At 46.4% G+C, this 14,582-nt stretch overlaps 1 protein-coding gene across 1 annotated transcript in view; it reads right to left on the reverse strand.

Annotated features, from left to right (window-relative positions):
- Positions 1–5,814, reverse strand: part of DEPDC1B (DEP domain containing 1B) — a 37,948-nt gene extending 32,134 nt beyond the window's left edge. Inside the window, exon 1 of the mRNA XM_066616424.1 lies at positions 5,567–5,814. Within this exon, the coding sequence (XP_066472521.1) occupies positions 5,567–5,799 (233 nt within the window). The 5' untranslated portion in view covers positions 5,800–5,814. The remainder of the gene's footprint in view (positions 1–5,566) is intronic.
- Positions 5,815–14,582: the final 8,768 nt, after the last annotated feature.

The following is a 14,582-nucleotide window of genomic DNA, read 5'->3' on the forward strand; positions in this document are numbered from 1 at the left end:
TTATGGTTGAAAAGCACCGGTCCCAGGACAGATCCTTGGGGCACACTGCTTTTCACCTCTCTCCACTGTGAAAATTGCCCATTGACACCCACTCTCTGTTTCCTGGTCTTCAACCAGTTCTCAATCCATGAGAGGACCTGCCCTCTAATTCCCTGACTGTGGAATTTTTTCAGGAGCTTTTGTTGAGGGACCGTGTCGAACGCCTTCTGAAAGTCCAGATATATAATGTCCATGGGTTCTCCCACATCCGCATGCCTTTTGACCTTTTCAAAGAATTCTAAAAGGTTCGTGAGGCAAGACATACCCTTACAGAAGCCGTGCTGACTCTTTCTCAGCAAGGCTTGTTCATCTATGTGTTTTGAGATTCTATCTTTGATTAGGCATTCCACCATCTTACCTGGTATAGATGTTAGGCTGACCTATAGTTTCCCGGGTCCCCCCTCTTTCCTTTTAAAAAAATTGGTGTGACATTTGCTATCCTCCAATCTTCTGGCACAGTGGCTGTTTTGAGGGACAAGTTGCATATTTTAGACAAGAGATCAGCAACTTCATTCTTCAGTTCCTTAATAACTCTTGGGTGGATGCCATCTGGGCCCGGTGACTTATTGATCTTTAATTTATCAATGAGGTCTGAAAAATCTTCTCTTTTAACCTCTATCTGACTTAATTCTTTAGTCAGGAGGGGCCGTTCGGGCAGTGGTATCTGCCTGACGTCTTCTGCAGTGAAGACAGATGCAAAGAACTCATTTAATTTCTCTGCCATATCCAAGTCTCCTTTTATCTCCCCTTTCCCTCCCTCACCATCCAGAGGGCCAACCGCTTCTCCGGCAGGTTTCCTGCTTCTAACATATTTGAAGAAGCTTTTATTATTCCCCTTAATGTTGCTGGCCATGCATTCCTCATTGTCTCTCTTGGCCTCCCGTATCACCTTCTTACATTTCTTTTGCCACAGTTTATGTTACTTTTTATTCTCCTCATTAGGGCAAGACTTCCATTTACGGAAGGAAGCTTCCTTGCCCTATACGGCCTCACTAACTTAGCTCATTAGCCATGCGGGCACCCTCCTGGACTTAGTCGAGCCCTTCTTCCTTTGTGGTATACACTTCTGCTAGGCCTCTGTTACTGTTGTTTTAAGCAGCCTCCATGCACTCTGGAGAGACTGGACTCTTTTTCCCTTCCCTTTCAACCTCCTTCTAACCAGCCTCCTCATTTGAGGGAAGTCTGCTTGTCGGAAGTCAAGGGTTTTTGTAACAGCGGAATGGAGAGAAGCGGAGTTGTGACATGGTTATTCTAGGATACAAATTATCTAGAAAGGATAGAGAGGGTTGTATTGGGGAGTGGTGCACCTCAATATGCCAAGGTATAGATTCCAACCCTACCATGAAAACTTGCTTCAGAACCGAGACTAAGGGCACAATCCTGACTGTGCCTTGGCCCGGCGCAAAGTCCATTGCGCTGGCCTAGGAGGGTCACAAACATGCCATAAAGCATGTTTTTGCCTCCTTGAGAGTCAGCTGGACCGGCGCAGGGACTCACGCCGGCCCATGGAGGCTGAATCCAGCCTCCGCACTGACTCGGGTAGGGAGGAGGAGGTGGGAGGGAGACGTTCCAGGGTGGGCAGAGGCTAGTTCCAGGGCAGGTGGGGCTGGGACCTGGCTGTTATGCTGGATCCCAACCCCATTCCTCGAGCAGCGCGGAGTAGCTACAAGCCACTTCTCTCTCCTTGGACTTATGCCACCTCCAGAGGTGGAGCAAGTCTGAGGAGACCCATTGGGGCTATGGTGGCTTACCCAGGGATAAGGGAAAGAGTTTCCCCTTGTCTCCTGTTGAGCCACTTCAGGCCCCAATCTTGCACTGGATACAGCGCAGGCCTCCTGGCCTGCCTGTTCCAGTGCAAGATTGGATTGCGCAGTAAAATTTACCAATACTGTATTGCCCCTATATACATCTATGATGCAGTCACATTTAAAATACTGTGCAAAGTTCTGATCACCAGATTGGCGTACACCTCAAGTAGGGTATTATAGAGCTGGAAAAGGTGCAAAAAAGGGCAATCAAAATGGTTAGAGGACTTAAGCAACTTCCTTACAAGCAAAGGATACAACATTGGAGGTTTTTAGCTTGGAAAAAAAGGTGACCAAACGGGATATGACTGAAACCTATAAAATTATGTATAGTGGGGAAAAGAGTGAGAAGCTTCTCTCCCTCTCTCAGAATATTATAAGCAGGGGTCATTCCAATGGAAATCATTTGTCAGAGAGACAAAAGCAAGCAATTCATTACAGAACACATAATTAGTTGCCACTAGCTGTGGGTGATAGTTACTTGTTTGGAGGGCTTTAAAGGGAGACTGGATAGATTCATGGAGAACAGATCCATCAATGGCTCAAATAGCTGTTATGGTTATACACTACCTCCTGGCAGTACCTCCTAGCCAATCAGATGTGTACCTCCTTCTACACATCAGATGTATCACATATGCAAAACTCATGTGGGTTTCCTTAACTGCATTTCCCCCCATAGAATAAGCAGGTCGCTTTTTCAATTTTTAGCCCATGACTTCAGAATTTTCCATGTGGTTTTTGAATGTATGGTTGGAAACTCACATGGTTGTCCAATACCCATGGGTTTTGAGTCCTCAGAAGTGGCAAAATGGCAAACTAGATCACCACCTGTGTGTGTGGGAGCGCTCTCTTTGCCAGACCTTGGGCTCTCCTTGTTTTCTCAGAAGGTCAACCTTCAGAGGAAATGTACACCCTTTCCAGCTGACAAGTGCTACTGGGATGTGTGCAGACATGGGAAGACAGCCAAAGGATGATCAATAGTGTCAGAAGGAATAGAACAGACAAACCCTCAGCTTGGAGAGAATGTGTGATTGCAAATTCCACATAGGCTGACACTCATGAATGTACTGGATATTTGTTCTGGGTCTTAGTTAGTATGCTACTCAAGCTCTCTTGCTCAATATTATTCAATTTTGCAAGAATGTCTTGCTCAATATAATCTCCAATAAATGAAAATTTTAGATTTGCATACTTTGCTAACTGCTGTATGAATCAGCTTCTAGGACATGTGTCTGACAACTGCATCAGCTGAACGACTGTCGAAAGAACTCAAGTCTGTAATTATCAAAAACAATTACCACTGAACACACTTAAAACACAAACTTTGTCTAAATAGTAACGCTGAGGGCCACCAGGGGGTGCTCCAAATAAATTCAATATACAGTACTTATTTCAGCACAGACACTGTGACAGAAAGCGTACAACTTCAAAATCACAGTTTAAGCTCAACACATTTGTTGCTAGCAATGATTTTTTCATTAAGTGTTTGACAGGACAAGCAAGCAAGATTCTTGAAGAAAATTGGATGAATGCTACAACTTGGACTTTCTTATAGCTCGCAGGAAACAGAAGCTGAAATCATATTTCACTATAAAAATGTTGTGTCCAGTACACAGTTCTATGTCAAAATGTAGCTTTCTTAAAGCACCAGTATTTCACTTAGCAAGAGGAGGGTTGTGAAAAACATTTTCTTCAGCCTGGATCTTATCCCCCCACTATCCCACCTACCTCTCATTTACCAGGGAGAGAGAAAGAGTAGGCGTGTTAAACATAAGGCCCATGGGCCAAATATGGCCCGCAAAAGTTCTTTATCCAGCCAGCATGACAACTGAGCTCTCCCAGCAACTCTGCAGGCTGTTGAGCTGCAAAGCGACACCTTGGCAGAAGCAGCATTGCTGAAAGGGGAGCACTGGGAGAAACAAATTTTCATGTGGGCCACCCTTTCAGAAACACTGCTTCAGCTGAGGGGTCCCTGCCAAAAGGGTGACCTGTGTGATAGTCGGGCTCTCCCAGTGCTGCCCTTTCAACAACGCCGCTTCTACTGAGGCACCAGGAAGGAGAGATAGAAGGAGGCCTCAGAAGTTAATACGGAGGAAGGGACAGATCAAAAGAAGTGAGAAAGGAGACAATGCCAAGGGGCACTGAAGAGCCCAATTATTGTTCAGCCTCCCTTTCAGCAGCACTGCTTCTCCGGAGGCATCACTTTGCAGAGCACTTCTCTGTTGATAAGCTGTCAAGTGACTAAATGAGGTCATTTGCAGCTAATGAGGTCCGAGTTGAGAAAAAAATGCCTATTTCTGGTTATCACCTGCTTAACTATGTCACTTCCTTCTTAACAAATTGCCTCTGGCCCTCAGCCAATGCCAAAGATGTTATTCGGCCCACTGTATAAAACGACTTTAACACCCCTGGTATAGAAGCGCTGGCAATCAAGAGTCATTGTAGACAAAATCATAGTGACAGACCCATTAAAAGGGCAACAATAAAGCAACGAAGAATACTCTCATCCTATGACCCAAGAAAATGAAAACAGGTTTTTAAGAAGTGAAATCCAAAAAACTATTTCTATAATAGCTTAGCTAAGTACAACTAGAATGCATAAGACATTTTGAGAGCTGGGATGGCTCTCAAAGTGCAGAGGCTCCCAAACTGAGTGTTGCAATGCGTTTCTGAGAGCATTGTGGGATCTGTGCTGGCCAAGCCACTTGATGGTTGCAAGGAGGCCCAGAGTGGTAGGCACTCTGCAAAACTTGAGAAGAAAACCTGTCCACTCCACACCATTGCAAGCTATTGTGGAGGCACACCTCAGAACTAAGTATCACTGACATCATCACATCATGTGCGACTGGCACTCACTTCCAGGTCCAGAACTCAAGGAGGTAGCACCTGGGGCCAAGACTTCAGGCTGCAGCCCACCAGTCAAGCTGCTGCCCCCTGCCTCCCTTCTGGAGGCCTAGGAAGGCAGTGCACTGCCTCCCCAACCCTCCGAAGGCCTTGTGAAGGCCTCAGAGGACCAAAAAAAAAATCACTTCTGGTTTCATGGAGGAAACTGGAGTGACAGTCTAATGCCCTTAGAAGGCATTCTGAGGGCCATCACAATGCCTTTGGAGGATCAGGGAGGCAGCATGCTGCTTCCCTGGCCCTCAGAACGCCTCTGGGGTGAAAAGCCCTGGGTGGTGTGGGAGGGGTGGCACCATGGGAGGTTGGGGTGGATGGTGGCACGATGCTGCATTTGTCTCCCCTTCTCCCTGGTACACTACTGCATTGTGGGCCAGATTTCAGGGACCACTGGTGTAGTGGTTTAGGAGTTGAATTTAGACCTGGAAGATCCAGGTTCAAATCCTGGCTCAGCCATGAAGCTTCCTGGGTGACCTCGGGCCAGTCATCATCTCTCAGCCCCACCTACCACACAAAGTTGTTGTGACAACAAAAGGAGGGGAGGAACTATGTACACTACCCTGAGCTCCTTGGAGGAAGGGCACTATAAAAAAATGTGAAAAACAAAAAATAAAATAAATAAAATGTTGTATCCATTTTATTAAGTTGTATCTGGACACTGGAAGATTCAGAAGAATGTTTTTATTAAATAGCCTTTGAAGTCACAGTAAGTCTACAAATAACAGAAGAATTCACAAACAGCAGTAGATAACACAATAGTTTATAAAATGTAGCTTGTTTTGTTATTCACGTTTGCCCCAAAATCCTATAATTCAGCTCTTTACCTGTATAAGTGACCGTTATCCTCAAAATCCAGTTTGGCCCATCTTCCTTTGATATCTTCAATCACGTGATTCTTCAAGAACTTTCTAAGGAGCTGAACTGTTTGAGTACGAGTTACTTCTGGGCTAAAATTCTGGTTGTGCCTCAACAGTCTGTGTAGCCAGTCTACTGCCTCTGAAGCTGTGAAGCAACGCTCATAGCTTTTGAAGTGACAACGATGCTTCCGTAATGGCATCCCATTTCGAAAGAGCTCAATAGTCTCATTCCACTGGAAAAAAAGAAAATAGATAATGATAAAAGGTAAATATGATATTTAGAATAAGGGCCCAAACGTATCCAATATTCCAGTGCCAGTGGGGCATGCACTGCATCCTGTAGCAGAGAGAGACAGTCACAGAGGCCTCCTCAAGGTATGGGAAGATTTGTTCCCTTAACTTAGGGCCGCATTGTGGCTGCACCAGTGCTGGAAAGCTGGATAGGACTGGGCCCTAAGACCACAAATGTGATGAAGATGTAACTGTTTCAGATTTAGACAGTTCCAGTGACATACCCTAATCACAAACAGTATGTTCATTTGAAAGATAAATCTGCTGAGAAATGATTGACTTGTACATTTTCAAAAAAGCAGAATGGACAGCTCAATCCAATGCACATCTACTCAAAAGTAAGCCCCATTGTGTTCATGGGGGATTACTGCCAGGAAAGTGTGTATGGGATTGCAGCCCTAATCACTCTCATCACTCTGTTTTTCCTTGCAGTCTCCTCAGATCAGTTTCCTCACAGCTTCCATATTCCTCCTTGATTCTCTGCCCTAAAAGACTATTAATACTCAAGAGGGAGGGGTTTGGAACTAGATCACTCTCTAGTCACTCCCTTCCCCAGATCCCAGTATGTGATAATCAGAAGTTTATTGCCTTTAAAAGGGGAGAATCTCATTTTTAGATGTCATGGCTAGTCATCATGGGCAAACTGATTATCTGGGACCTGATGTAAAGCTATCCAGAGCTGGTTCACTCACACCTGCCAACTGATAAAAGAAGCATCTTCAAAAGTGGGGTCCTTCTATATTTAGCAAGAGGAGAGCGAGTGTCTTTCTTCACCCCAGTATGGCATCTTTTCCCATGGCTGTTGTGTGTGGGGGGGAGGGTGTCTTTTTTTGCATGTTTTTAGATTGTGAGCCCTATCTGGACAGAGAAGCATTTATTTATTTAGCTCTATAATCCATCATACATGTTCCTCCATTTCACTTCAATACCACTTTTGTAGCAAATTTAAAGCAGGGCTTTAAAATGCCTGAAAAAGAAAAAAAATGCATTTTTTTTACAACAAATTGAATGCTATCCAACAAACGCAGTTCACATATTCAGTAGTGAGTCTTTTCATTGATCAATCAAGTTACAATCAGCTTGTGCAAAAGCATGCATACATCCCAAGTTAATGCTGGGCTGAAAGCATGCATAGGCAGCTCCTTGGATTATGGGCTGGTCTCCACAGCAGGTACACCTGGGGCATGGCATTTGACAGGTCACAAGGTTTATATTCTAACAATTGAGAAGGTATTACTTCTCCACATGGAAAATAGAGCCGCTACCCTGCTCCCATTGTTTAGCTAGACCAGGAACTGTTTCTCTGGCAAGACTAAACAGTGCCAGCTGAGCCCAAGTCAAGGGCCTCAAAGTAGATGCAAACTCTACTGTTGTCAGACACTGAATCACACTTGTTCAACAAGTTCAACCGAAAGTCCAGGAGCACTGTCTGGAGTTGATAAGGGACTACATTTTAGTTAAGAAGCTGATGTTAAATCCAAGTTAAACAGAGGTTGTCTTGATTCAGAGATTGACTGAGGGGCTGGACTATCAGCCTGTTCTGAAGGAGGCTGCACTCCCTCTGCAAGACCAGGTTTGTAGCATTGGATTCCCTGTATACCTGGATCAGCAGGTGACAGTAGTGGATAGAAGGGCTTTTGCCCAGCTTAAGCTGGTGCACAAGCTGACGCTGTACTTGAGTTGATCACAAGGGTCTATATGCCTTGGTGACATCAAGACTTGATTACTGTGTATTGCAGTTATCATCAAACTGGTGGGCTGTGACCCACCAGTTCGAGTAATGCTTCCCCCATCCTTTTAAAGAGGGGTGAGGGTGTTCTTTTACTTACTGTATGTTAGGGCAAGCAGCAGGAGTTGCGGGGAGCCCCACACTGCTCTCCATAGGGCTGCCCGAGCCTTGGAATCTTCAGCACAAGCCACCTCCTGGCTGCATTTGCAAACCGGAAGTGGCTTGTGCATGCTATTTCTGAAGATTCCAAGCCTTGGGGAGCCCTGTGGAGAGCAGCATGGAACTCCCAGGACATAATGCTGTTTACCCTATCACACAGTAAGTAAAAGCACCCCCCTCGCCTCCTTGACCCTCCCCTGCAAAGACTTACTTTGGGAGTAAAGCTCCCAAAAAGTCTGAGAACCACTACTGTACTGTATTATTCATGGGGCTGCCTTCGAAGACGTCCAAAGATTGCAAATAGCACCAAATGTGGTGACCATTGCGGTCTCAGGAGCTTGACTACACAAATTGTTCGAATGGGAAAGGCAGGATATAAATTTTTCAAATATCCAGAAAATTTCTGAACGAAATTCAAGGTGCTGGCATTGGCCTTTAAAGCCCTTTACAGCTTGGGACTGAGGTACCTCCAGAACTGCCTTCTTCCATATAAACCAGCTCATCTCCAGAGATCATTTGAAGGTGCCTGCTGCAAGCACTGCCTTTAGTTGAAGCCAGATTGACAGCAAGACAGTGTAAGGTCTTCTCTGTGGTGGCACCATTTTTGTGGAATTCCCTCCTGTTCACATTAAGAACCATGTAATCATAAGAAGAGCCCCACTGGATCAGGCCATAGGCCCATCTAGTCCAGTTTCCTGCATCTCACAGCTGGATGCCCCAAATGCCCCAGGGAGCACACCAGATAACAAGAGATCTCATTCTAGTGCCCCTCCCTTGCATCTGGCATTCTGACATAGCCCATTTCTAAAATCAGGAAGTTGCACATACACATCATGGCTTGTAACCTGTAATGGATTTTTCCTCCAGAAACTTGTCCAATTCCCTTTTAAAGGCGTCCAGGCAAGACGCCATCACCACATCCTGCGGCAAGGAGTTCCACAGACCAACCACATGCTGACTAAAGAAATATTTTCTTTTGTCTGTTCTAACTATCCCAACACTCAATTTTAGTGGATGTCCCCTGGTTCTGGTGTTATGTGACAGTGTAAAGAGCATCTCTCTATTCACTCTGTCCATCCCCTGCATAATTTTGTATGTCTCAATCATGTCCCCCCCTCAGGCGCCTCTTTTCTAGGCGGAAGAGGCCCAAACGCCGTAGCCTTTCCTCATAAGGAAGGTGCCCCAGCCCCATAATCATCTTAGTCGCTCTCTTTTGCACCTTTTCCATTTCCACTATATCCTTTTGAGATGTGGTGACCAGAACTGGACACAATACTCCAGGTGTGGCCTTACCATCGAATTTGTACAATGGCATTATAATATTAGCCGTTTTGTTCTCAATACCTTTTCTAATGATCCCAAGCATAGAACTGGCCTTCTTTACTCCCGCCGCACATTGAGTCGACACTTTCATCAACTTGTCCACCACCACCCCAAGATCTCTCTCCTTCTTCAGGGGATCTCTCTCCCATCTTCAGGGGATGAACAGAGTGGATAGGGAGATGCTCTTTACACTCTCACATAATACTAGAACCAGGGGACATCCACTAAAATTGAGTGTTGGGCGGGTTAGGACAGACAAAAGAAAATATTTCTTTACTCAGCGTGTGGTCGGTCTGTGGAACTCCTTGCCACAGGATGTAGTGATGGCGTCTAGCCTAGACGCCTTTAAAAGGGGATTGGACAAGTTTCTGGAGGAAAAATCCATTATGGGGTACAAGCCATGATGTGTATGCGCAACCTCCTGATTTTAGAAATGGGTTATGTCAGAATGCCAGATGCAAGGGAGGGCACCAGGATGAGGTCTCTTGTTATCTGGTGTGCTCCCTGGGGCATTTGGTGGGCCGCTGTGAGATACAGGAAGCTGGACTAGATGGGCCTATGGCCTGATCCAGTGGGGCTGTTCTTATGTTCCTGATCTGTCACAGACAGCTCAGAACCCATCAGCCTATATGTAAAGTTTTGATTTTTTGCCCCAATGTGCATGACCTTACATTTACTGACATTGAAACGCATCTGCCATTTTGCTGCCCATTCTGCCAGTTTGGAGAGATCCTTCTAGAGCTCCTCACAATCACTTCTCACAATTACTAATCACCATTAGTCTTCCAGCAGGGACTGAAAACTTTTCTTTTTCATTTAGTCTTTTCTTCTTAGTTCTACTTTTTTTTTTCTTTTTAATTACTTTGTTTATGTTCTTTTGGCTTGTTCTGCTGACTGTTTTTGTTGAGATGTCAAATTTTTTATTGTTTATGCTGTATGTTTTTACTTCTGGCTTTTTAAATTGCAATATTGTTTTTATTATAATTTTATGAGTTTTACAAGTTGCTTTGCACACCCCAGTAACCAAAGGGAAAAACAGGGTATAAATATTTTAAATAAATATTTGTTTATTTGTAACATACACACACACCCAAGGGATATGAATAACTAGATCTGTCAAGAGGGCTACATGAGATGCCCAGACAAGATGCAGGCCTCAAGACAACACAAGCTCCTTCCTCTTTTCTAAGAAGGTCCATTGTTAGTGCTTGCTCGCTCATCACAAGTATAGGTAGCATGAACAAAGGGGGCAGAGGGGCTGGTGAGGAAACCTCACCATTTCATGCAAATCTTGCTGAATCAGCAAAACAGATAATTTTCACATGTCCAGGATCCTCTCAACACATCACGAAGCTTTTCCATATTATAAACCAGGGGTGTCAAACTCATTTCATACAGAGGGCCAAAGTTAGCATTCAAGGTGCCTGCTGAGGGCCGGAAGTGATGTCATTAAGCAGAAAGTGACACCATTAAGCTGCTGATGGCCAGAAATAAGCACTTTGTTTTCATATAGAAGCTCATTAACTGCAAATGGCAGAAGAGAAAATATGCAAATCTTGATTGCATTTCAAGATATGGGAAAGTCCAAATTTCAAGTGGGCTGCCGTTTCAGTGGTAACAACTCGGCACTGCTCAGCAGCGGAGAGCCTGAGGCCCGGATAAAAAGCTTCCAGGGGCCACATCCAGCCCCTGGGCCTTATGTTGGACACCCCTGTTTTAAACAAAAGCGAAGGGTTGGAGAAGTGTGTTTTTAAATTTCATTAAGAACAAATAACCATCCCAAGACAGTAACTAGCAATTATATTCCATTTCTCAGTGCAAGATTTCCTGCAGGTTACGCAAATATCTCAAAATAGGTTATAATCATCCTGTTATTGGTAAAGGCATGAAAATAGAGAGGAAGGGAAATATCCTGTTGGAAAGAATCGGGGGAAGAATGTCTTAACCACAAGAGTAAAGTCTCTTGCAGTAGCCACAGGGTATGAAAACCATTCAGTTAATCATTTAATGCCAATCTCACATTATTCAAGTTCAAAACAGACAATTGTGTATTTTTTTTTTAAAACAAGGCTGCAGTCCTGTCCTCACTGCCCTGGGAGGAAGCCCCACTGACTGTCCTGGGACTGGCTTCTGAGCAGACAGGCACAGGCTGGGCTCTGAGGCTGCAGTCCCGTCCTCACTGCCCTGGGAGGAAGCCCCACTGACTGTCCTGGGACTGGCTTCTGAGCGGACAGGCACAGGCTGGGCTCTGAGGCTGCAGTCCCGTCCTCACTGCCCTGGGAGGAAGCCCCACTGACTGTCCGGGGACTGGCTTCTGAGTGGACAGGCACAGGCTGGGGCTCCAGCCCTCCTCTCGCAGCCTACCCACAGCGCAGGGACAGCAGGGCGCCCAGAGGCGCCAACCCTGCAGAGGCAGCAGGAGCGCGTTACCAGCGGCGCTGCCTCTGCCAGCCTTGGACGAGGAGCAGGCTCGCGAGACAGCATGAAGCGAGCACGCCCGCGGCACGAACAGCAGAGGCGCTGCTCGGACGGAGACCAGAGTACCTCTGACCATGTGCAGAGTGCGCCTCCCCTAGCTCTGAAGAGACGGCTGTGGTGGAGGCTGGAGCTCGAGCCCTCTCCTCTCCCTCACAGCACGGCCACCTCAGCTCACTCACCAGCCGGGTCGCTCGGTACGGCCCTGGCCCCACCAGTCGGGGCTCCGCAGGCCGCCGTGACACACCAAGGCTCATCTCCGCAACCCGTTACCACGGAGACCAAGCCGCCACACACCATGCCACCCCTCCGGACCTAGAGTTTGAATCGGAGGCCGCTGAGCTCCCATTGGACAGAATGGTGGTCACGTGGTTGCTCGGGAGCGCCGATTGGAGGAGGCGGGGAGCAACCCGGCCCCTCCCTTCAGCCTTCCAACGGGCGCTTAAGCGGAGACCCCACGCATCGCCCCGGTCTGCCGCCGGCATGCGGTGCCCCGCCCCCACGAAAGTGATTGCTCGCTAGAGGAAACTCTGGAGCTCGTAATAAGTCCGCGATGTGGGCCTCATACGATAGTGGCCAATGACCGGGCTGAGGCTGAGGGGGCGGAGCAAGGGGTTGCCAAGGCTGCAATCCCTTGCACTCTCATGGGAACAACCCCCATTGAGTTCAATGGGAGCTGGTTCTGGGGAGACAAGTACAGGGTGGTCCCCTGAGGCTCTCATTGTTCCTTCAGGGGCAGGCGGGCCTGAGCTGGACCAGGAGGGGTCTGCTTGGGCTGGACTGGCCCTGTGTGGCCCCTCCGGAGGTGGGTTGGGGGAAGCACTGTAAGCAGGGAATAAAAACCCTTCTCATGCTCCAGCCCACTCACTGACTTGCCTTGTCTTCACTCCAATAAGACTTACCCCTGGTAAGTGTGCACAGGCTTGACTGACCTTGTACAGTCTGTTCTCCTCATATGTGACTTTGCTTACCTGTGAGGGGCAGAATTGCTGCTTTCTCTCCTCTCCACTGTGCAAAGACCACCTGGAGGCCACCGGGACCTTCTGAAGACGCCTGTGACCCACATGGGCGTCTTTAAAGCCATTTCTGCCCAACATTGCATATGAGACCACAGTTTCTCAAACTGTGGTTTGGGACCCACTAGATGGGTCCTGAGCCCATTCCTGGTGGGTCCCCATTCATTTCAATATTTTATTTATAGTACATTAGGCTTGAAGCCAACATGGCAGTTTCTCAAACTGTGGGTCAGGACCTACCAGGTGGGTCATGAGCCAATTTCAGGTGGGTCCCCATTCATTTCAATATTTTATTTTTCATATACTACTTAGTATATTACTTTTAATATACTACACATGCTACCATGGCATGTGACTGAATTTGGGGAAAGGTTTCAGACCTCTACTTTTAACAAGCTGCTATGTATATTCTTTTAACAATGACAGTCAATGGGACTTACTCCTGGGTAAGTGTGGGTAGGATAGCAGCCTAGCAGCCCAATCCTATGCCTGTCTACTCAGAATTAAGTCGTGTTAGAGTCAATGATGCTTACTCCCAGGTAAGTGGGGATAGGATTGGGCTGTGGGATTGTTAAAAAATTTTCCTGCTTGCTGATGTCACTTCCAGTAGGTCCTGACAGATTATCATTCTGAAAAGTGGCTCCTGGGCTAGAAAGTTTGAAAACCACTGCCATATATGTAACAGGGACCAAATGTGTACACTTGTGAGCTAGGCAAAAATAGGTTAAAACAGTTTTCGTCAGTCATTTTAAAGGGGTCCGAGCTGGTCTATGCCAGGGGTGTCAAACATAAGGCCCACAGGCCAAAAGCAGCCCCCACATTCCATTTATCCAGCCCCTGTTATAATTGGGTTTTCCCAGCAAGATAATTGGGCTCTCTCATGTTATGAAAATCTGAACAATATTTGCACATTCTCTTCTGTCATTTGCAACTAATGAGTTTCTAGATGATAACAAAATGCTTATTTCTGACCATCATCTGCTTAATGATGTCACTTTCAACCCTCAGCAGGCAGCATGAATGCTATCTTCAGCCCTCTGTATGAAAAGTGTGACACTCCTAGTCTATGCAGTGTTCAGAAATATTTTGGCTCTTCCGCTGCTCTCTGCTGGCTGCCTGAGGGTCTCTGGATTCTTCTGACAGCAGGGAAGGCACCCCTTGCACCTAACCCATGATCCCAAAGGATCAATAGTTCGTTATCGGTGAATTCACTATCCAGTAGGGCAGCCATTTTCAACCACTGTGCTGTGGGAGGGCTATTTATTAGAAGGGTCATTGGGGGATGTGAACCCCTACCAACAGCATGGTGTGCCTTTTCAATTGTCAAAAAACTGATGGTGTGCCCTGACAATTTTAGTAAGAACATTAGTAAGATCCCCGCTGGATCAGGCCATAGGCCCATCTAGTCCAGCTTCCTGTATCTCACAGTGGCCCGCCAAATGTCCCAGGGAGTACCTTGTCAGTGTGGTGTGAAATGAAAAAGGTTGTAAATCACTGCACTAGGGTTTCCAGAAACCTAACCCTAGCAGATAAGAACTGGCTGTAATTGCATCAGTCCAAAACACCAAATGTAATTGGCTTGGACGGGGGGGGGGGGGGGGAAGAACCTCTTGAAACCATCATCCATTGGCAAAATGTAGCAATAGGGAGTTCCCTTGGTCACCTCATTCATTTTAGTAAGGACCATAAGCAGTCATTTAGTAGTTGGGAGATTTGCACCCCTTTTATCCTTTTTCTGCTCCCCCCCAAACCGCTGGACAACTGACATAAATACATTACAGATAGAAGCTAAGGCATGCAGCACTTTAGGTGAAGTGTAGACTTCCACTCCAAAATATTCTACAGGGCATTGCTTCCTCACTTCTTAGCACCTGATGGCAAACCTTGCCCTTCAAAGAGGGCTGTTAAGTTGCACTGAAGCCTTTTTTGAAAAATTTAGTACCAAATCAAGTATCTAAAACTTCTACCTCTGCCAAAATCGAGCAAGTAC

Source organism: Tiliqua scincoides, chromosome 2 (assembly GCF_035046505.1).
Source record: "Tiliqua scincoides isolate rTilSci1 chromosome 2, rTilSci1.hap2, whole genome shotgun sequence".
In the NCBI taxonomy this organism is placed as follows: domain Eukaryota; kingdom Metazoa; phylum Chordata; class Lepidosauria; order Squamata; family Scincidae; genus Tiliqua; species Tiliqua scincoides.